The sequence below is a fragment of the Bos indicus genome, chromosome 5 (genome assembly GCF_029378745.1).
Source record: "Bos indicus isolate NIAB-ARS_2022 breed Sahiwal x Tharparkar chromosome 5, NIAB-ARS_B.indTharparkar_mat_pri_1.0, whole genome shotgun sequence".
Taxonomy (NCBI): Eukaryota; Metazoa; Chordata; class Mammalia; order Artiodactyla; family Bovidae; genus Bos; species Bos indicus.
Window position 1 is genome coordinate 10,973,045 of NC_091764.1, and position 24,182 is coordinate 10,997,226.

The 24,182-nt window shown below is 35.7% G+C and overlaps 2 protein-coding genes across 23 annotated transcripts in view; one reads left to right on the plus strand and one right to left on the minus strand.

The window, feature by feature from the left end:
• ACSS3 (acyl-CoA synthetase short chain family member 3) overlaps positions 1-7,296 on the plus strand; it is a 185,641-nt gene extending 178,345 nt beyond the window's left edge. The window contains exon 17 of one of the 2 annotated variants that reach the window (XM_070788879.1): positions 7,278-7,296. The gene's annotated coding sequence lies outside the window, so the exon portion shown is untranslated. Of the gene's footprint in view, positions 1-107; positions 1,070-7,277 lie in introns of those variants that run through there. The other variant, XM_070788878.1, reaches the window with a different exon arrangement.
• Positions 1-24,182, minus strand: part of PPFIA2 (PTPRF interacting protein alpha 2) — a 501,225-nt gene that overhangs the window by 1,475 nt on the left and 475,568 nt on the right. For 8 of the 21 annotated variants that reach the window (XM_070788862.1, XM_070788863.1, XM_070788857.1 and 5 more), the window contains 8 exons: positions 22,432-22,494; positions 20,800-20,829; positions 18,605-18,798; positions 14,855-14,952; positions 6,811-6,986; positions 5,651-5,719; positions 3,480-3,639; positions 2,196-2,287 (listed from right to left, as the gene is read on the minus strand). In XM_070788862.1, coding sequence (XP_070644963.1) covers positions 2,229-2,287; positions 3,480-3,639; positions 5,651-5,719; positions 6,811-6,986; positions 14,855-14,952; positions 18,605-18,798; positions 20,800-20,829; positions 22,432-22,494 — 849 coding nt within the window. In that variant the 3' untranslated portion in view covers positions 2,196-2,228. Of the gene's footprint in view, positions 1-2,195; positions 2,288-3,479; positions 3,640-5,650; positions 5,720-6,810; positions 6,987-14,854; positions 14,953-18,604; positions 18,799-20,799; positions 20,830-22,431; positions 22,495-24,182 lie in introns of those variants that run through there. The other 13 variants (XM_070788874.1, XM_070788858.1, XM_070788875.1 and 10 more) reach the window with 5 other exon arrangements.

The following is a 24,182-nucleotide window of genomic DNA, read 5'->3' on the forward strand; positions in this document are numbered from 1 at the left end:
ATGCATCTTGCCCACTTTTGTCCTAAGAGATAATGAGTAGGGGATTATCTTGGGGCCAACTAATAGCTGTATGTAATTAATATTTGCTCCTCTCTAATTTTGTGCAGGCAAGCTTCAAAAATAAGATTTGCTCAACTTCATGGAAAGTATGGCCATAATACAAACAAAGGTATTCAGAGAAAATGTCAGCAGTCCTTTTTGAAAAATGTATGGCTTGCTCATTAATACACTGAGCTGACTTTTTCCATGGAATAGATCTGTATTCTAACTTCTATGTGCTCTTCAAAAGATACCGTTGTTTAATAGTGACAAAAACAGTGATAATCAGTAACATAAAGAATCTGGGTCATCACAGATTCTTTCCGGTCATAATAAGGAAAAGATCACAATTACTATCCCAACACAAGAAAAATATTAACATTGGATTGGCCAAAAAGTTCATTCAGGTTTTTCCATCCATAAGGTTTTATGGGGGCTTCTTGGGTGGCGCTAGTGATAAGGAACACTCCTGCCAATGCAGGAGACAGAGGAGATGTGGACTTGATCCCTGGGTCACTAAAATTCCCCTGGAGGAGGGGGAAATGACAGCCTGCTCCAGTATCCTTGCCTGGAAAATTCCATGGACAGACGAGCCTGGAAGGTTACAGTCTATGGGACCACAAATAGTTGGACGTGACTGAGTGTGCGCAGACGTACATATATACACATAAGATCTTATGGAAAAAGCAGAGTGAACTTTCTGGCCAGCCCAATATGTTCTGAATTACGTTAATGACAAACGTGCTAATAGTTCCTCAAAATAGAAATTGGTCGTCCCAGGTTAATTTACTGGAAATAAATACATTTATCCCATTTAATGGTAAAAGCTAGGAAGTATGAACTAGAATGCCATGCACAAAATACAGACTGCAAATAGTTAAAGAGTAGTTCTACCCATCAGTTAAGAGCTAAGAAGCAAGCAGTACTCAATATATTAAATAGTCATTTGTGAATTAGTGATGTATTCTGCTCCTGGTAAATTGTTATACTATGTGTAGAAACTATTAAAAATGGTATTTTGGAAAACCTCTCATTTAGCCAAATTATTAATTGGATACTGTCATTAAATTTTTAATGTTAGGGTTTTACATTCTGAAATTACATCTCTTATCTGAAAGCTTTTGTTTTATCATCAGCAGTTTCAAAATAGTGACCCAAATAAGGCAGCATACCAGCTCCTATATTAGGCCCCAAAGACCATCAGTAAACCGCGTGGAGCTTTTAGTTCAAGGCAATGAATAAACAGCACAAGATGAGCTGTTCCTCTCCCCATCCCTGTGCACACATTTGTTTCTAAATATTGCCCTAAAAAACATTTTTCCAAAATATCGATCCATTGTCCATGGTAGACTATTTTAGTAGAGTTGTAGATTAAAAAAATGTCCTTGACATTTATACTCTAGGAAAACTTAGTTTTGCTAAAGACTGTTCTTTAATAAAACTTTGGAAGTAGGTTCCATCAACTAGTATTTCTCCAAGTACAAATACCTTGTACCTTAATGATTATACAGCATGGTTTTCTATTCTGTCCACCATTGTTATAAAGTTATTTCACTTTGTTCCTATGCTGTACATCTGAGATACTTAAAATTCCTATGTATTTCAACAGATATAAATCATATTGATGAAAAACAACATACCAGACGTTCAGTTTTTCTCAGTTATATTTTTTTTTTTTTTAATATGAAATCACCTCCAAGTCACTTGCCTGTCTCTACTACTATTTTGACTCTGGACACCTACAAGAATAACTGTTTGCCTACTTCCGCTTCCCCTATATAAAGTACTCACTTAATAGTGTCTTATTCTATAAATGCCAGACTCTCATCATCAAATGCTATGTGCATCAATATAAAATGCTCCTAAAAAGTAGAAGCCAGGGTGGTAGCCATGCATTGATGTGAAATAAGAGAGTGACAGGCCTCCAACAGACAGGCCTTAAACCATAGCAGACAGACAGTGATAGAAAATCCTAGATGAAGAGTTACATTATGAAGAGGCCTTTTACTCTCTAGAAATTCAAAGGGGTTATTATTTTCACTTCTGTACTGCTAGGCCATACCAAAGAGTATCATGTATATATTTCCTAGTCTATGTAGGTTCCGTTTTTCTTTTTTTGGTGGTTTGTTTTTTGTCAGCCAACGAAAACTACTCACAGCAAGTCAGTGCTGCCTCCTTTGAGTGGCTTGTCAACATGAGTATGTACGAACAGTGGAGTTGTCTAACCTCTGCAGTCTTGATGAAGCAACTGCAAACGGAGAAAAGGGCTTTAGAGGGACTCAGGTGATGGAGTACAAAATTTCCGATGAGAAAGGTTTACTTTCCCTGCATAAAGGGATCTGGACATATTAATAGATCTTCTTTCTCTCAGACAGAAGCCACTCATATTCCTTTCCTTGAGACCAAGCTACTAATGAAAATGTATTCCAGTGTGAGTCAACTGAGCTTTCAAGTTGTATTCCTCCTAAGATGAAGTCTGTTAATAGCAACAGTTCCCTTGGGTGCTCCTGTTTTTGAAGCAAAGATTGCTCTTGGAGAATTCAGTACGATGGATTTTCTTCCCCTCCGACAGTGAAAAGCTTCTACACTCATTTTGATCATCTTAACTTCCTCATGAATTTTGATACTGTATCCATAATAGGAACACATTAGAAGAAATGTAGACCAAACTCACGGCTTACACTAGAACTAATGTTAAGGGCCATGATAGCTCCCACCTTAAAAAGAAATAGTGATTTATAGGTGGTTTTCTCAGTAAAAGAGAGTGGGACTCTTTTGTTAAGTGCCTACCCAACAGACAAAACTTGGTGACTACAATTTCAGGGCTGTCTCTCTCCTCCAGAATGGCTGTTTTCCTTTGTGAAATATACAACACAAGTCTAATGTCCACAGAAGGAAATACTAATTGGGAAATTACTGTTGGTTTTGTGTTTGTTTAATTCTCTTCTCATGGTTGTGCTTGTTTATTTAAGGCCTTCTGCCTTGGTCAGAGATGAAAATATCTGATGAGTCCAAGTTTTTAAGATGAAATATAAAACTTTGCAATATTCAAGCATGTAGGGCAACAGTGGAGTTAATTTCCATTTATTAAGGACAGTTAGTCCAAATCCAAACTCTAAACAAATTATTTACTTGGTGAATAGAAGAGTAAAGAAACACAAATCATGCAGATGTTTTTCTTCCTAGATGTGGACATTAGCCAAAATTGTCCTTTTCAGGATTTAATTTTAAATTATTTTTTAAATGTGAATAAAGTGCTGTGAGTTCATGCATTAGCAATTTACAAAAGAGAATAGTCTGATGAAAGCAAAGCAAACTTCAAGCAAAGCAAACCAACTTAAGGAAAGAGTCAATTTCAGAAAGCTGTGCAAGATCAGAGAATGATAGCATTTGCTAAACAAGCGTTTTACTTTATAAGCACAAATGCAAAACTACTGTACCATCCGTTGTCATTTTCCTTGACTGCCCAGACGTTGTAGTTAACCTGAATCCAGCTGGCAGTGTTTCTGAGGACCCGGGCATCATGCTGATTCCATGTACTTCACGGGGAGGAAACTGCCTTCTCCAGGTTGACCCACGCCTGAAATTCTTGTCCTCACTCTGCCAGCACAGAGTTATAATTTGATGTAATGAAAACAAGTAAACTAGTCTAAGTGCTTAAAACTGTGTTCTTAGAAACATGTAACAAAGTTAATGAGAACGATAAGCAACAACATCACAGGAAAAGGTTTCCATGAGAGGATATTAAAGGATATGCTCTCTAATCTCAATTGAGGATATGCTCTCAGTGGCGTCTATAGAAGCCCATGAGATTATTTCACTGGGATATGAATAATCAGCTTCTCTCAGAAACAAGTCTGTTCTGGCTCTAGCTAAGTTGTTTAGATATTTTTGTTCACATTCAAAGAACAAAACCGAAATCAAGCACAGCAACAAACAAAACACTAAAACAAGAGACTAGAGGGTTTCAGTGATAAAGTCATGTGCTGCTCTTAAGAAAAAGAGGCAGCATATTTTAAAGGCAGATAGTTGTGTTCCATTTAGGCTTTTCAGCTTGTCCATTATTTTCAAGAAGCAACACTAGAACCCACAGAGACATGTACCTCAGCCTAGACCTCTGCTTCAGGTCAGTCTGTGTTTTAGAATCTAACACTATGACAGATCTTTAACAATTTTTATTAAAATTCCTTTTCTACCTTTTAAGTAAGGATAGTTGTATTTAAAAGTGTGTATGGGTTTATGTAGACTATCTTTCTGTTTCAACAATTAAGAATAAAGATTAAAAGCAGGTGAAAACTATTTTGTACAAAATATATAAACAGCAAGGTCCTACTATATAGCACAGGAAACTGTATAATAATAATATATCCTATAATAAACCATAATGGAAAATAATATGAAAAGAATAGATATAGAACTGAATCACTTTATTGTACACCAGAAACCACAACATTGTAGATTAGCTATACTTAAATAAATTTTTTAAAAAGGACTAAGGATTGAAAAGATTATCCAACAAATTATAAAATTAAGGTCAGTTAAATAACTTTTTTTTTGTATTTACAAGCATTTATTTTTTTTTAATTTAAATTTATTTATTTTAATTGGAGGCTAATTACTTTACAATATTGTATTGGTTTTTAAAAATAGTAAATATTATCCTAATCGCACAGGAGTAAGAATTTTAGGAAGCTAGTTGAGGTTCAGACCGTAGAACTTGTCTGCCTCTAACCTCCTCCACAAAGGACAAGCTTGAGTTTTATAAAACCAAGATCATGTTCCCTGCCCATTTGAATGTGGTATTACTGTGCCATTTTAAGAATTGCTGGGTTCACTCACAAAGCTATTGTAATCAGCTTTTCTTGACAGCTTAGAAACACCTGCATTTTGCAACGCATAATTATGCATCTCTGTATTTTCCACCTCATACTCAGATTTTCCTCCCCATTTCTTCCAGAAAGATCTTTGAAAAGCTCAAAAGGACTATTAAAATCCATAGTTCATCAGTGCACAGAGTGTGATAAAGTCCCTTGTATTCCTTCATCTCAGGAGGCTACTTACCTGTTCACTATTTTCAAATCATTTAAACATGCATATACGATGCGTAGAATTTCTCATACTCAATATAGCTTTCAATTCCTATGACTGTTAAAATGTTACACATATGTTTTTAAGGAAAACACAATAACGATATCTAAAATAAAGCTTCCCATTTATTGAAAGCAAGTTTTCTGTTTCTTTAAATATCCTAAAATTTCCTGTGAAGATAAACTGGTATTTAGAAATAAGCACATGCCTTACTGAAAAGCTGAATTTACCAGGACTAGTGTTACCATTACTTATAATTGAAAAAATGTTGCTCAACAGTATTTTGCTTTAACAACTCATGAAAAATGGCTGATTCTGAATTATTTCTTACTGTATCTAACTGCTGATATGATAATACTTATGAATTCATAAAGTTCTTTTCCAAATCAAATGAATAACAAATATCTAAGTGGAGGAAATTCTAGATTCCATCTATACAAGCATCTGGAAAACTTGAGCAGTGGTCCTTGAAAGCCATTTTGCTTGCACTAAGGCCCCTTTTGAGTGACAGACAAGGACTTACTTCATCCAGGCGCCGTTCGGTTCCCAGAGCCAGGAGGTTATTGTACTCCCTTTCGAGAATCTGCCTTGCCTGTTGACATCCAATTACAGTTACCATCACGGAAGTCACAGTTTATTTGAAAAAAATCATAGCGATTATATTTACCTCCGAAAATATCCTAATACCCTGTTTTATTTATAAGGGTCTTATTTTTTTGTCTTCCATATATAAGCCATTGTAAATTTTAACTATAAACACAAGGAAGGACAATTTTCTTTAGTGTGGACAGTGGACATATAGCCTCGCCTAAATATCTGAGGTAAAGGGGTTTGACCTCACTTATTACTTTTTCTAATTGAGTCCTTGATGTAAACTTTGAAATATGTAAAAATGAATTGGAAAGTAAAGTTAGACTGCCATACTTTTATCAAATCTATGCAGACAGTTCTCAAATCTGACCAAGGATCATCATTCAGGGAAACTAGATAATTAGGATTTCTGTGTCCTCTCTCTTGATATCTGATTTCTTAGGCCTGTGATGTAGATTGCAAATTTTCTTTTAAATTTTTAAGGAGCTCCCATGATTCAAATAATTACCCAGGCTTGGGAATCAATGGCAAAAAGCAAAGCTGCTTGTCTGTCTAATTCAGACATGTGAATAGAAATGACTGGCCCACAGAGAGGCAGAGACTAAAGGCCATCTGTCAGGGACATTGCTTGGGGGAATCTGGCATTCAGGTGGGAGGGTGGACCACATAACTTCTAAATCCTGTGCTGCTTCATTTTATGATTTTGTTTTGGCTAGAAATCCAGTAGCTTAAAATTAAAGCCCCAGTGACATATTTCAAAGGTTGAGCTAACGCCCATTAAGAATCATGAATACACAACTTTTTTTTTTTTTTCTAAAAGTTTACTTTGACCTTATATACAGCTTCCGTGGTGGCTCAGCTGGTTAAGAATCCACCTGCAACGTGGGAGACTTGGGTTAGATCCCTGGGTTGGGAAGATCCCCTGGAGAAGGGAACAGCTACCCACTCCAGTATTCTGGCCTGGAGAGTTCCATGGACTGTAGAGTCCATGGGGTCGGAAAGAGCTGGATATGGTGGAGTGACATTCACTCTCACTTATATAAGCTAGGACACAGCACAACCACAGCACAACCACAGCACAGAGGGGCTTGCCTGGGTGTTCTGTGTTGGAATCTGTAGTAATAAAGCTAAGCTGCTGTAGTCAAAGTTCTCATCCAGGGCTATCAGTGAGCCATGCACACCACTTTCAAGAATATTATTTGCATATTCTCGAAGTCCAATTGCTTGTATCCAGCGAATAACACGATCATTGCTCCACACCAACACATCTAGGAAAAGAGGTGCAATATTTTAGGCTTCGGTATTTTGCATAATAAATAAAAAACTGCTAACTAAAATAAGCCAAGGGTGTCTGGCCAGATCATCATTTATGCTGACTTCTTTATCTACTTCCTGAGGCACCTGGCACCCTTGTGTTACACATATTTACTGTCTGAATAACTATACTTTTAGCCTAGAAAAATTCTGTCATTTTAAGAGTGCTTATTATCACTGAAATGAGAGCATTTCCATCACATGGAACATAATGTCTCAAAGCATTTCTTGTTTTCATTCTCTAGGGGTCTGTATGAAGTTCAGTGCTTTTACCACCAGATGGAGACATTTCTTGATCATCTGAGTTAAATTCGCCCATTCCAGTCCATTTTAGTTCTGCTGCTGCTACTGCTGCTGCTAAGTCGCTTCAGTCGTGTCCGACTCTGTGCGACCCCATAGACGGAAGCCCACCAGGCTCCCCTGTCCCTGGGATTCTCCAGGCAAGAACACTGGAGTGGGTTGCCATTTCCTTCTCCAAGGCATGAAAGTGAAAAGTGAAAGGGAAGTCGCTCAGTCGTGTCCAACTCTTAGCGACCCCATGGACTGCAGCCTACCAGGCTCCTCCATCCATGGGATTTTCCAGGCAAGAGTACTGGAGTGGGGTGCCATTGCCATTTTAGTTCACTGATTCCTAAAATGTCGATGTTCACTCTTGCCATCTCCTGTTTGACAACTTCCAATTTACCTTGATTAATGGACATAACATTCCAAGTTCCTAGGCAATAACAGTTACATCCACAACTGGGTGTTGTTTTTGCTTGGGCTCTGTCTCTTCATTCTTTCTGGATTTATTTCTCCACTGATCTCCAGTAGCATACTGGGCACCTACCGACCTGGAGAGTTCATCTTTCAGTGTCCTATCTTTTTGTCTTTTCATGCTGTTCATGGGGTTCTCAAGGCAAGAATACTGAAGTGGTTTCCATTCCCTTCTCCAGTGGACCACGTTTTGTCAGAACTCTCCACCATGACCCATCTGTCTTGGGTGGCCCTACACGGCATGGCTCATAGTTTCATTGAGTTAGACAAGGCTGTGGTCCATGTGATCAGATTGGTTAGTTTTCTGTGATTGTGGTTTTCAGTATCTCTGCTCTCTGATGGAGAAGAATAAGAGGCTTATGGAAGCTTCCTGATGGGAGAGACTGACTGAGGGGGAAACTGGCTCTTATTCTGATGGGCATGGCCATGCTCAGTAAATCTTTAATCCAATTTTCTGTTGATGGGTGGAGCTGTGTTTCCTCCCTGTTGTTTGACCTGGGGCCAAACTATGATGGAGGTAGTGAAGATAATGGCCACCTCCTTCCAAAGGTCCCATACACACACTGCTACACTCATTATTAAGAAGAGGTGGCAAAAATACACAGAACTATACAAAAAAGATCTTCATGACCCAGATAACCATAACGGTGTGATCACTCACCTAGAGCCAAACATCCTGGATTGCAAAGTCAAGTGGGCCTTAGGAAACATCACTATGAACATAGCTAGTGGAGGTGATAGAATTCCAGTTGAGCTATTTCAAATCCTAAAAGATGAGTCTGTGAAAGTACTGCACTCAATATGCCAGCAAATTTGGAAAACTGAGCATTGACCACAAGACTGGGAAAGGTCAATTTTCATTCTAATCCCAAAGAAAGGCAATGCCAAAGAATGCTCAAACTACTGCACAATTGCACTCATCTCATACCCTAGCAAAGTAATGCTCAAAATTCTCCAAGTCAGACTTCAACAGCACGTGAACTGTGAACTTCCAGATGTTCAAGCTGGATTTAGAGAAGGCAGAGGAACCAGAAATCAAATTGCCAACATCCACTGGATCATCGAAAAAGCAAGAGAATTCCAGAAAAACATCTACTTCTGCTTTATTGACTATGTGAAAGACTTTGATTGTGTGGATCACAACAAACTGTGGACAATTCTTCAAGAGATTCTTCTTGAGAAATTTGTATGCAGGTCAGGAAGCAACAGTTAGAACTGGACATGGAACAACAGACTGGTTCCAAATGGGGAAAGAAGTACATCAAGGCTGCATATTGTCACTCTACTTATTTAACTTTTATGCAGAGTACATCATGAGAAATGCCAGGCTGGATGAACCACAAGCTGGGATCAAGATTGCCAGGAGAAATATCAATAACCTCAGATATGCAGATGACACCACCCTTATGGCAGAAAGTGAAATAGAACTAAAGAGCCTCTTGATGAAAGTGAAAGAGGAGAATGAAAAAGTTGGATTAAAACTCAACATTCAGAAAACAGATCATGGCATCTGGTCCCATCACTTCATGGCAAATAGATGGGAAACAATGGAAACAGTGACAGACTTTATTTTGGGGGGCTCCAAAATCACTGCAGATGGTGACTGCAGCCATGAACTTAAAAGACCCTTGCTCCTTGGAGGAAAAACTGTGACTGACCTAGACAGCATATTCAAAAGCAGAGACATTACTTTGCCAACAAAGGTCAAAAAAGTCAAAGCTATGGTTTTTCAAATAGTCATCTATGGATGTGAGAGTTGGACTATAAAGAAAGCTGAGCACCAAAAATTGATGCTTTTGAATTGTGGTGTTGGAGAAGACTCTTGAGAGTCCCTTGGACTGCAAGGAGATCCAGTCTATCCTAAAGGAAATCAGTCCTGAATATTCATTGGAAGGATTGATGCTAAAGCTGAAACTCCAATACTTTGGCCACCTGATGTGAAAACTGACTCACTAGAAAAGACCTTGATGCTGGGAAAGATTGAAGGCAGGAGGAGAAGTGGATGACAGAGGATGAGATGGTTGGATGGCATCACTGACTTGATGGACAAGAGTTTGAGTGAACTCCGGGAGTTGGTGATGGACAGGGAAGCCTGGCGTGCTGCAGTCCAGCGGTTCACAAAGAATCGGACACGACTGAATGACTGAATTTACTGAACTGGGGACATTTCTTATTTGTGTCGATATACAGCTCTTCTGTCAAGAGAGCAAGATGAGAGTTTAGTATGGTTCTTCATCAGAGTGGTTTTCAAACTACTACCTAATTATTACTTATGTACTAGAAGAAACTCTTTTTTCATCTGAAGCAATAAGTCAGAATAAGATAGAACAGACATTGAATAGTTTAATACTTACTCTACTATTTTGTCAACCCACTATTTCTCAATTACATATTAATCCAAAAATCAATGACTCTCAAGTCATAATTTTTTTTTTCCTTTCAGGTTGAAAAGCAGTATTTTACTGAGGTACAAATACTTTGAATTTTATTTTCTAAAACTAAAACCTTTAGAGAAAAATATTAGGTACACCTTTATTTGGACCAAAACACATCAAAGTATCAAAAATATCAAAACATATCAAAAGTTTTATCACTTTTTCCTCATTTTCTTTCATTATGAGTGACAGAAATACATCAAAATAGAAGTATCAGATTGTTTCATATTTTAAGAACTTAGGGGAAATGAGGGGAAAAAAAAAGTTTTTCTCAATCCTGTAGAAAGGGAAATGTAGTCCATAGTTTACTAGTACAGTAAAAATAAGTTTTCCTTACTTATATATTTTTTTCTTTCTGAGTGAAATTTATACCTTATCCACAAAAAGTATAAAGAATACATTGAGAAACATTCTTCAACTGCTTATTTCCCAAATTATCTGCAAAAATCTTAATATTATTTTCTTCTTAATGTGTGTGTGTAGTATTTATACATTAATTTCAAAAACATTATACTAATTGTATAATACATTAATTAATCACCAATTTAGGATTTCTTGTATAATATTAAAGCAGTTAAGTGATACCTCAGCACCAGGCCTTCATGTCCTTTCTAAGTCACGAGCCTCACTCCAACGGTAACCAATATTCTGACTATTCTCCCCACAGGTTAGATTTGTCTGATTTCTTAGCATTTTATAAATGAAATCATGCAACATGTATTTTTGTGTCTGTGTCTTTCACTCAATAGTTCTCCCATGCTATGGTTATTTTCATTGCTATTTAATATTCCATTGTATGATTATGCCACAATGGATCCACTCTACTGTGGATGGAAATGTGGATTCTACTGTGGGTTAAGAATAGTGCTGCCTTGAACACTCTTATTTGTGTATTTTGGTGTATATTGTGAATATATATACAGCTATTGAGTAGCCAATGATAGAATTGATGTCATGTTATATACATACATTTAATGTTAGCAGATATTGCTAAATAAATACCCACTCTCACAATTTAAAACACCCAGTGCTACAGGCTTACCTCTCAACACATTTCTCTTTTTCTCAAGATCATGGCCTCTCAAGGCTTGGGTGTTTCTTAGTTGCTTTCTGCTGCCTTCAAACAGCTATTTATTGATTGATCTAGTTTTTCTACTTGTTCTTGGTTGAAGATTGATCTGATTGAATGTATTCCATTTATAGTCAGAAGTAGAAATTCCTCAGATTAGTTTGTATTCTTTTTGTCTCTGCCAATCCACAGCGATGGTAAAGTATTTGCATATGAATCTGGAAGGCATATCTACTTCACATACCTCTACTTAACTTCAATTGTGGCTTGAACAATCTTCAAGCAAACAATCTTCAAAGCAAAGCCCCTAAGAGTCTCTTGGATTTGGTTTAATGAGAAACATCTGAGGAAAGACTCAAAATGCCCACTTTTCAGAATCACTTTACTATATCCTGCTCCAGCCTAGGCAGAATGAATTTCTTCAGGAAGTAGGATGTTTATTGTCTCAGAATTCTAGCTCTTTCTTTCCCCATGTCTTCAGCAAAGCAAAGGACTTCAGTAATAATCTTTACTATCTAAGGACATTTTATATTATGTATGTTCACTGGGTCTCCCTGGGTCAGTCCTAAAGTATATGTGTTCCTCTGTGTTCATTAACTTTTTCCATTGAGGTGTTAGACCTCAGAAAACAGGATGTAAGTTGGTGGTATTATATTTTGGTTACATTGGGTTCGATCCCTGGGTCGGGAAGATCCCCTGGAGAAGGCAATGGCACCCCACTCCAGTACTCTTGCCTGGAGAATCCCATGGAGGGAGGAGCCTGATAGGCTACAGTCCATGGAGTTGCAAAGAATCAGACATGACTGAGTGACTTCACTTTCACTAATCAGTTACTATAGTTCTATCTACTGATTATACCACACTGTATGTCAAAAGTTGGGTAGGTATGTATGGTTGGCAGTAACAGTTCTGTAATTATTTTTACTAATGGCACAACAGTTCAACAAAAATGTCGAGTTCTCTTTATGCTAAACAAATTTGTAAATAGAAAGTGTTCTTTTCTAGAGCTGGGTTTATGTTTTGTTACTCTATGACATATATAGTTACCATATTTCTATAAATATATGTCTATCAAAAATTCTATTAACATACTTGTAGCTGTTTATGAAATAATATAAAATAATTTATTTACAGGCTGAAGGTAAATAAGATACTAATCCCAACTGCTCTTCCTCAGAACATCATAGGTTTTTTTTTTTTCATATTGTAAATTAGATCCCATTCTATAAATCTGTTTTGAAGCAAAACTTATGCTCTGACTTTAAAACTTTGTAAGGATCCTCTTGACCTAAACAATAAATGGCTAAAGATCAGTGTTGACGGTTTCCTAGCAACAAATTAAATGCTTGTAGATCCTTGATATGCACATGGTCTCTTCACTTCAGAAAGCTGTTTATTAAGGTCAAGGTTAATTAATACTTCAGATAATAACAGAGACCCCTAGTCACAGTCAAGAGTTATTCCTGTAAATGGTATCAGATCAGTCATAGGAAATGGGCTATTTTTATGATCTCACTCAGAGCTATATCACACATGGAGTTGCCTGTGTATAATCACGGTGAATCATGGCAGTTTTTCTCAGAGTTATGCTTACAATTGCCAAGTACTAATATAATATTTGATGTAGTGCCAAAAACATCTATATCTGAAGCATTCCGTGGTGAAACCAAGCATAATAAAATCTAATTGGAAAACAGTACTTCAAAAAGAAAACCAGAAAGGCATGTCCCATGGTAAAGTCTATTTGTGTGCTAAAGCATCTTTTGTTAGGTTAAACACAGACTTCCTTCTGGGGTCTTTCTTGGCCAATTAATCCCCAAATTTCAATTCACCTGAACAGCAGTGGTCTAAAGATAGCTTGCAATTTCCTGGGTCCCCAAAACAAAGTGAAATCAAACAACTCAATTTTGATAATGGAAAAACACTTTCTTGCTCCTAAGCAGTGAGTCAAATGAAGTGTTACAAGAAATCCATTGTGTCTGTCTAGTCTCCAATGAACCATTTATCGAAAAATATTTTTAATCACCTTCACAGGCATTCAGACCCATTCTACTATAACTAATGTACTGTCCAAGAACTGCCAAAGGTAAAAGTAATTTCTGACAATGCTTATCACAAATGAAAACTATAGAAGTCTAACATCTTAAAGAATAAAACAGTGCTAAACTTTAATATGGGGAAGATAGATAACATGTAATACATACTGTTTTCATATCTAAAGTAAGCCCTAAAGGCAGTGAAAATAACAACAAAGTCACGCCTAACTTTGAACAATTAATTACAAACACTTACTGAATTCAATGAAATGCTTCTAAACATAAACTCCCAGGAAATAGCAAACAAATAATAACTTATATGGAGTTCATTTTGAGCTTATACTCAAAATTTTTTTCAAAAACTTTGAGCCTTTTTTCCATTAAAAATAGACATAAAAGGACATGATTCCCCCCACAAAAGTCCTATAGATAACTTATGCTGCTGCTGCTGCTAAGTTGCTTCAGTCGTGTCTGACTCTGTGCGACCTCATAGACGGCAGCCCACCAGGCTCCCCTGTCCCTGGGATTCTCCAGGCAAGAACACTGGAGTGGGTTGCCATTTCCTTCTCCAATGCATGAAAGTGGAAAGGGAAAGTGAAGTCGCTTAGTCGTGTCTGACTCTTAGCGACCCCATGGACTGCAGCCTACCAGGCTCCTCCGTCCATGGGATTTTTCAGGCAAGAGTACTGGAGTGGGGTGCCATTGCCTTCTCCATGATAACTTATATCTTACATCAAATCATTAAATTTTCCTTCAACAATAACAATAATAAAAATAAAGTGGTCTCTAACAAGTATAAGACCTAACATGTTGTTCTTTTTAAACAGTTCTTTCCTCTGTATACTAAGGTATATCTCAATGTTTAAAGGTCAATTACTAAATACAGTACTTTTCTAAAAAGTCTGTTACAGGGAATGTCTTTTCTTATAATTCAAATCAAATATTTTCATACAAATATTAGTTGCAGCAGCCAGTAATCTTTCTAAAATCATTTCTAGTTAAAATTATTAGTGAACTAGTCTCATAGGGGAAAAATTCCTCTCTAACTTCTATATAAAAATTCCTATATAATTTATATGTCTTACAGAAATAAAATCTCTGGGCACTGAAATAAAATCAAATGATACAAGTCAAAGATGAACTGCTATAAATAAATTATATACCATGTTTCTCTGAATCATAATGAGAAGGTTCTATTAAAAGTTTGACAAAAATAGCTATGTGGAGGCATCTGTAAGATAAACAGAATGTATAATTAATAGGTTCAGAGGAATAGACCTTAATTCAGAAAATCAACAATATGACCCCAATGGGATATCTATCTTATATAGTGATGATATCCTTTTCTGAGTTTTAATCAGAAAAGTTATGAAAAAGAAATAATGATGATACTTCTAGTCGAATATTTATGTTATTTAATGACAACAGTAATGCATACAACACTTTACGTTCATAAAAATGAAAACTAAAAATCCCCCTCCTCCAAAGAAAGACTTATGATTTGGTATGAAAGAAAGACATAGTACCTTTTATTTCATGTTGGCTTGCTTCTCGTCTTCTTTCTAGTTCTTTTCTGTCATAATTCAACCTTTTTAAGCACATAATTCCATATTGTAAACTTGTTCTGTTATTTTTTTAAAAAAGGAGAAAACACAGTGAGTTTACTCGGTAGATGATTAAGCATAAACACTATGTCTTACTTCTTCGCCAATACGTTAATGTTTTATCTGTAATTAAATTACTTAGGATTATAGGGAAATAAAACTATAGTTATTTTAAGCACTCAGTGTTTCTAAAGAGTAAAGAAAGTATTTTTGAAATAAATTAAGCATAGTCTTAAAACAATCTTGGATTTTGTTGTTCATCTACATTTTTGTTTTCCATTAAGCTATTTTAGCATTGTTTGAAGACAAATGAACATCTTACTCATTTGAAAATAACTTAGAGTCACTATTATGGAGTCAAGAAGGAATTTATAGGAAATGGTTACCCTCCTTTTCATGATGAGAAAAATAATATAAAAATATGAGTAAGTAAAATATTAACATACAGAAGCAAATAAAATAAATAGCCACCAACTCTAAGTGACAGAGAAGTATGTGAAAGGAAAAAGTCAATAAACAACGGAACTCCCTATGGAAAAGATATTGTGGATGAACGAAAAACTGATCCTTAAAGATCAAGCAGAGAAAGATTACAGGGCACCATGACATAGGATTGCTGATGAAATGTTAAATATGTGGTGGTACTGAGACCCACTGTCCAGAGTTGAGAATCCGTGTCAGGAAATAAGGAGGAATGTGACTTCACATGGAGAATGGGGTTACATTAAGAAAAGTGTGCATTCACAATAATGTGGGACATATCAAGATGACAGAAAATTACTGGACGATTTTCAAAGGAGAAAAGCATGAAAGGTTTTGATTTAAGAAAGAATGAATCTGATAGCAAAAGAGGAGTTGGGAGAAATAGGTAATTCTAGGTAACAGGGAAATGAGGAATCAGTGCTGTCAAAATAATGCTCACGATAAAGACAATGAAAAGCATGAAAAGAAAATCCAAAACCCAGGGATCTTTGAAGAGAAGAAAGAAGAATTAGTGATACTATATATAAAGGTTATGAAAGAGTATAATAGGTAGAAAGAATCTCTAGGCCTCAGGAATGAAGAACACTGATTATTAGTGATTTCTTAAATGTTTAGAATTACAGACAAAGACATACACTGGAAAAGGAAACGGCAACCCACTCTAGAATTCTTGCCTGGGAAATCCCATGGACAGCGGAGCCTGGTGGGCTGTAGTCCATGGGGTCACAAACAGTTGGACATGACTTAGTGACTTTCACCTCACTTCACTTAGACACAACACGCTGGCCAGGCTACTCTTACGTGCTGGATACACTTCTAAGCCCTGCATTTTTCGTAAAACAATGCTGAGTTCAAATAGTTCAGAATCAGAGGAAAATGAAAAAAAAAAATCTACATTAATTGCTACTATTGGATGAATTGTATTCCCTTAATTGTTGTGTTGAAGCCCTAACACACCCTACTTCAGAATGTGACTGTAATTATGGATCGGGTCTTAAGAGAGGTAATTAAGATAAAATAAGGACATCAGGGTAGGCCTTGATCCAGTATGTCCAGTGTCCTTACAGAAGAGAAAATGTGGAACACGGAGAAAACTGGGAAGTATTCTGGCATGGGGAAGACCGTGTGTGTGCACACTGAGAAAGCAGCTATCTGCAAGTCAAGCTGAAGAAACCTGCAATGCTGACACTTTGTTTTATAGATTCCAGAACTTTAAGAAAGTAAATTTCTGTTGTTTAAGCCACCCATCTGTGGTATTTGGTTATGTTAGCCCAATTAAACTAATTCAGTGGATGCCAGATAATACTGATGTGAAAACCATCATAGACATTAGCCAGCTTGAGATTAAACCAGTGGCTCTTTGCCTAATTTCTGCCAAACTTTTATATGTAATGTAAAATTGTGCTGTAAAGGGGATATATATATTGTTATAACAATGTCTGACAGGTGGCAAACTGAGCTATAAAGACAGTGGGCTGTCATATGCAGTCAAGTCCTACCTGCTTTAAGTCAGAGCTCAGGACAAACAAGAACTCTGCCATTTGAGGAATTTTGATTTCTTTGAAATATTTTTTAACACCCCAAACATTTTTGATTGGACTATGGCTAATTAACAATGTTTTGTTTTTTTTTTTTAAAACCTGATCACTGGATTAACCATATCTATTATAATAATAATAACTAAATTCGATCTACTGAAGAATACAAAACAGGCGTAAGTGTGTCATCAAAAATTCTAGTATTCAAAAGCCTATTGCAACTACACAAAATTTGAGGGCCTAAACATTCAATGACAGAGAACTCACTACCTCACAATGTACGCTATTCAGCAATAGTGATACAAAGTGTTTTTCTATTGGACATAAATCACTCACTCTATAATCTACACCTGTTTGAAATAGGAAAGTGTATGTTCAAGACAGCAAATATTATTCTTCTATCACATATGTTAAAACATAAGTAAATTTATCTGAACTCTTCCCTATCCAAGATAAATTTAATTCCTTCTTTTCCCCTAGACTTCTACCACTCTATCGCAGTTTAATATCCATCAATGAATACAGTTTCTTATCGTCATCTCACCACGTTGTAGGACTCATTGTGCCTGCCAATAAACACAGTCTCAGTGCTGGTTAATGGCTTGACAGGTGTCACAGAAGTCAACTATAAATAACATATTTTTCACTTGAACTGCTTTTAAATAATGAATTCCCAATCCGGCATTTTAATGGTTTTTAAAAATGGTATTATATTTGTTTCTACTAAATTTAATCCAATAGTGTCAACAACTGTTAAGATTCAAAAGATTTTGATAAATTTGACTGAAGAATCTCAATTATTATCTCTTTCTCCTAACTGTATGTCATTAACATAAATGATTTTTATACCATTTTAATTTCAGTCATTAATTAAATGTTGGACAGGATGTGAGCAAATAGTTTGCCAAATTGTCTAGATTTATATTTATTAATTTACTATAATTAACTATACCTAAAATGATCATAATACAACTGACAGTTTTGCAGATAACTTACAAGGAGATCAGGCTATAACATAACATCTATGACATGGTATTATAAGAAGTGTTTTTCTACCCCCTGGATAATAAACAACTTGAAAAAAGAATTTTCATATTTTTAATCATAGCAATTTACTGCTCTGTTTTCCTCCCACTGTCTCATGTCCTACTCAGTGGTTTTTTCCCTGAAAATTAATGCACGAATAAGCAAAAGCACTGAAAGATTTATATAAAAACAAAAATGTTTTTCAGCAGAGAATTCCTTCTCAAAATTTTTTTCTAGCATATCCCTAAGTTATTTAATTTATAACTACATATATCTATAGTTGAAACTGATGAATTTACTCTTAATAAATATTTTTCTACAATGAACACATAGATTCAAATTGCAAACATGAAATTTCCTAAATATACAGGGGGGAGAAAAGATCCACACTGTATGGAATTTAGTACTGTCTAATTCTGTAAATTTGGGGCATGTAATATGCACCCAGCTCTACATTAGACACTCCCTGCAATTTATTGCATGAAGATATTTTTGCCAACTAGATGTACACAGATGTTTCAAAGAGCACATACTCTATATTTCTTAAATATCTCTTTATGTTCTAGTAATATATACATTAATTACTTTTTCACTTAAATTATTTCAGAAAAAACCTAAAACCTACCGATGGAAACTATCCACCATTTTTAAATGGACGCGGAGATCTTTTTTTGTTAGGTGATCTAGCATTCTTGCATCTACCAAGCATTCCATAAAATAACTTCTGTACTGAGGTAACCCCAGGCTGGGAAGCCATTCGTTTCCAATCCACTCATGGTTCATATCTCCATATGCCAGGGTCTGTAGAAAAACCGGACACTAGAATTGTTTTATAGCAGTCAAGTTTCTTAACCAATAAAATGAGATGGTAATTGGAGGATATGGGCTATCATTTTAATTGATATTTAACTCTTTTATATATTGAAATGAAGCAGAAATAATAGTTAGCCTCTAAATTTGATGTATTTTGTACAAAGTGGAAGTCTGTGTCCTTGCCTACACGGTCCTTGCTTACAGCGAATGATTATGTTCACTTTGTTTTCTCAAAAGGAATTACATTTTATACAAAATACATTTTAAATTCAAAAGTTAAAATGAATGATATAAACAAATGCTGAGCTGAAAGATCCTTACTTTGTACAGATGGATTTATTTAATTCAACTTATTTTATCTTTATCTGTCAGCCAGTATGCCACCATTTCCCTCTCTTCAATGCTACTATTATATTGCTGTGGTGTAATGGCAAATCTTGTGAAAACAGAAGCCTCAGTAAATGAAGAGAGAAAGGAGCCACAAGGCTAGAAGGCAGAATGCTGACACTTTATGTGGCCTCTGCCATTACCTAGTGAAGCATGCAACCAGTACTCTATGAAAACTGATGCAATCTTTTATAGATATCAGTCAATACAGACTTTGTATTTAAAGAATCAGAGCAGGACCAAAATGGTAAAATATAATCTAATTATTTAGTATAACAATATAAACTGATCTTACCAAACACTGTTCGTAAAAGTCTAAAACCCAGATCAACCATCGCCACTAAAGCAATTTTTAAAAAGAATTATTACTCTCTATTAATTTGACAGTATTTTCCATTCAGGTCCTTATCAAAGTCACAGTTAGAACATGTATTTCTCATTAAAACTGAGGTGTTCCTCTTATTTTGTGTGTTCCTAAAAAATGGAATGCTTACCAAAATAAAAACCTAATGCAACCCTAATTTACAAAATGTAGGTCCTAGTAGTATCTGGGCTTCCCTGGTGGCTCAGAGGTGAAGAATGGGCCTGCGGTACAAGAGACACAGGAGACGCGGGTTCAATCCCTGGGTCAGGCAGATGCCCTAGAGAAGGAAATGGCAACCCGTTCCAATATTCTTGCCTGGGAAATGCCATGAACAGAGGAGCCTGGCCAGCTGCAGTCCATGAGGGTACAAAATGTTGGACATGACTGAGCAACTAAACAGCAACAGCAGCAAGGGCCTAGTAATAACTACCGGAATTTTACATACAGTCAAAGTTTGAATCACATTACCTAAAACACATTAATTCTTTTACTTTAGTAGTATAGTGTGGAAATGTTGAAAAAGGAATAACTTCTCTACAAACATATATGTATGTTCACATTACAGATGTTTGACTCATAACGCCATCTCAATAAATGGGAGTGACTTCTGATGTGCAGTTGCAAAGCTAACCCATGCCCCTCCAACTCCATTTCTCACACACTTTTCATTATAGTATAAAGCTTGTATGTGCTCAGTCATTCAGTCATGTCCTACTGTGTGTGACCCCATGGACCATAGCCTTCCAGGCTCCTCTTCCATGGGGTTTCTCAAGAATACTGGGGTGGGTTGCCATTTCCTCCTCGAAGGGATCTTCCTGACCCAGGGATTGAACCCATGTCTGTTGCGTCTCCTGCATTGGCAGGAGGATTCTTTACTACCAGTGCCACCTAAAGAATAGGTGATTCCAAACAATTTTTTTGAAATCTCTCCTCTTCCCCTTACATCCAACATAAATGATTCCTGATTAAATATATTCAGAGGGCGATTTCCAAGAAGTTTAATTTGTAGTTCTTTTAAAGGAGAAAGGAAATTTTCCTTTCAAAAGAGGCCAGGTGTAAAATGACAATCAGCTTCTTGATTGCAAAATATGGTGATTAAAAAGACTTATATAGTATTAAACATAATAAAGTTGAATACACGATTAAGCTAATCTTAAGCTAAGTGAAGATTTATAATATTATGACATACAGTTTTCTTACTTTATATATTCATAGCCTACTAAATGATACTGTTTTAAAGCATATGAATTTCCTACCTGGGCCCAGCTTCCTTCCTCAGATTCTTTCTGTGTTAGCAGCAGGAAATGATTAATAAAGCAGATAAATATAAATTAATCTCAAAATTGATACAGTAAGTTTTTTTCTAGTAGAAGTAAAATTGTTTTGCTAATAAAATGTTAATTAGGACACAGGCAAATAAATACACAATCCTTATTGAGATCACAGCAATCAACTGAGGAGTTCAAGGGTGACTACGAGGGCACCTATGTAATTTCTAATTTAGGCTAATTAAATACACACATGTGACATATGGAATTTTCATGATACATTTGATCTGGTCATTCTAAACCTTTTTGATTCTTAAAACTGTGGGATTTTTCATAATAAGTTATAATAAAAAATTTTGATTATATACATACAAATATACAATGCACAAATGCGTATATATACATATGATGGAGAAATCTGGTGCAAAGTAAATTAATGGAGTGGACAAAGGAACTGCATCCTTCCAACTAAGCTTTGTGGTAATGAAATGGGTCTCAACAACAAGCAGCAACAAACAAAACTCAATAAGAAAAGACCAAGTACAACAAGCTAAAGTAAAAATGTAATTAGTAAACAACATGGGCATTTTTATTCACCATAGGCTAAATAAATTCAAATGAATAAAATGAAAAGGACATTAAATTAAAAATAAGTTGCTCATAATAAAATGCATGGCATGCCCAACTTTGCAACTTTAAATGAGAAATGACTATACATAATATTGTATTTTTTAAAGCTGACAATTATGAGTCACCATGAATTTCTTTAAGCATGTACTTTTAATAATTTTAAAAACTGAACACTTTTCATGGGGATGATTGGGGGTGAAGCTCTGTATCTGAGATTGGGAAAGTACAAGAAGCTAAATGATTGCATTTAAAAAGGATATTCAGAGACAGCAAAAGAGACACTGATGTATAGAACAGTCTTATGGACTCTGTGGGAGAGGGAGAGGGTGGGAAGATTTGGGAGAATGACACTGAAACATGTAAAATATCATGTAAGAAATGAGTTGCCAGTCCAGGTTCGATGCACGATACTGGATGCTTGGGACTAGTGCACTGGGACGACCCAGAGGGATGGTATGGGGAGGGAGGAGGGAGGAGGGTTCAGGATGGGGAACACATGTATACCTGTGGCGGATTCATTTTGATATTTGGCAAAACTAATACAATTATGTAAAGTTTAAAAATAAAATTTAAAAAAAAAAGAAAAAAAATAAATCATAGATTTACAAAAAAAAAAATAAAAAGGATATTCAATCTATACATTCTATTACAAATTTAATTGGGTTTCATAACATGCATTACCTGGGAATATGCTAAGTTTTAAGTGATATTTGCTATAAAACATTTCCAGTGTTGTGAAATAGATAAATATTATTGAATTCTTGATTACTTGTTTGCATGTTACAAACTCTTATATTAACCACATTATGACAATCTAGTACGGCTTTATTTAAAAATGTCTAAGTGCAGTGAAATTAGACCATAATCATTGCATATCACTGTGTAAACATACCCATTACTCTGATCCTATGGTATAAACCAAATAGCTTTTCCATCCAAATAGCAGCAAAATAATGGTTTTGCATGTTCAACAAAGCTGTAAAGACTAACCGTTTTTGCTGGAGCCGCAAGATTTTCCATTTCTTCATGGGTCACCCAGACGTTGCCTGAAGGCTGGTGAGGAGGCCCAGAGGGAAGCAGTGGGATCCACGGGAGGAAGCAGTGGTAAAGAAGAAAGGCAGCGCCATTGTGAGTTAACGGAACCACAGTAACGCACCGTGCTCTTGCTTCTACAGCATGTGCAAGAGACAGCATTGCTGGCTTCTCACAGCTCCCTTTTGCTTCTACTTCAAAAGATTAAATAGAAAGAGGCATGCTGTGAAGCTCACGTGGGATAGGTTTAAAATGATACTTCTGTAATTATTAATCAGGAAAAAGGCTTAATCAAAATTTGCATTTCAAAGGTACGTGGCTATTGGATCCATCTTTTTGTAATCATGGAGAACCGAATAAATTTGATCTGTAGAATAATATTTTTTCTTCAGTAAACAAAGACACATGTGTTTTGTCATGTTATTGCCAATATTTCCTTCACAGAGTTTTGATTCTTCAATGTCCTTGGAAAGAGAAAATTGATTGTCAATACAAAGCTGAAAGTACTATCATAACCTGTCTGGAAATCGATATCAGTTTTTCCCAAATGACCTCTTCCTTTCATAGTTCAGTAAATATGTTGTTTTCCTATATTATTAAAAAAAAAAAAAGAAATGCTATTTTGGGTGTAATAAAAGTTATTTTTTTTCAGTAAATATTGTCAGAAGTCACAAAACTTGGGTTAACTGGTTTTTCAGCAGTATCCTACACCATTATAGAGAAACGGAAAGTTTCCCTCTAGCAGGCACTATTCTATTATGAAGTCTCATTTTTCTTTTAATAAAAACAACCCATGATATTTCTTTTATATACTGAGTTACATACAATTTCTAAACCAAAGTCCATTTAGTAACACACAGATCACTGGGAACCACTTCCCATCAAATTCCACCATTTAACTGGGATATCATTATGAACATTTCAACATTGTCTAAGTACAGCAATTCTATAGTTACAGTGGCATTTACATCCTATGTATTACTTGTTACTTATTTTGGAAGGGGTCTCATTTTAAAGAACTGGAGGTAGCAAAACTGACACCCCAATATGTCATTACCATAATTTTCTCTGGCCATTTCTACCGATACAGTGCCATGTTAACTTAGCTTCTATTATAGATGATGGAATTTAATATTTAAAAAAATAACTGCATATAAACTAAACCGATGAGTATAATTCAACATATGGTAAATCTCATGTATAAGAGAATTACTCATGGTTGAGCAATGAAACAGTAAATATTCATTATTATAAGTAAATCATATAGGCATAAAGATCTCAAAGGATAAGTATCATTTATACATATAGAATTCTCATTTTCCTACCATTTTGGAATTCTGAGTATAAATGAATTTTTTTCTTAAAAGATAAAACTGTACAACTGTAAAATATACTTGGAATACAGCAGCCATCCATGTCATTAAAAGCCCCTCCCTCTAGCCCCAGCTTCTAAAAATGGTGCTCATTATAAACAGAAAGTTGCATACGAATATATGATTATTAAATCACTTGGCAGAAACTGCTTTCACTGCCTTTTTGAGGAGTGTACTATGCTCAAAAAGTGTTTTTACACTTATCTGTCACATTCCCTTTACACTCAGTGATGACACTGCTTTGCCTGAACTGTCTCTTCATCACAAGCTTCAGTGATGGTTACTTGAGAGGAAATTCATTTAAGCCAGACTGTTTTACAATGATGTCTATAGATT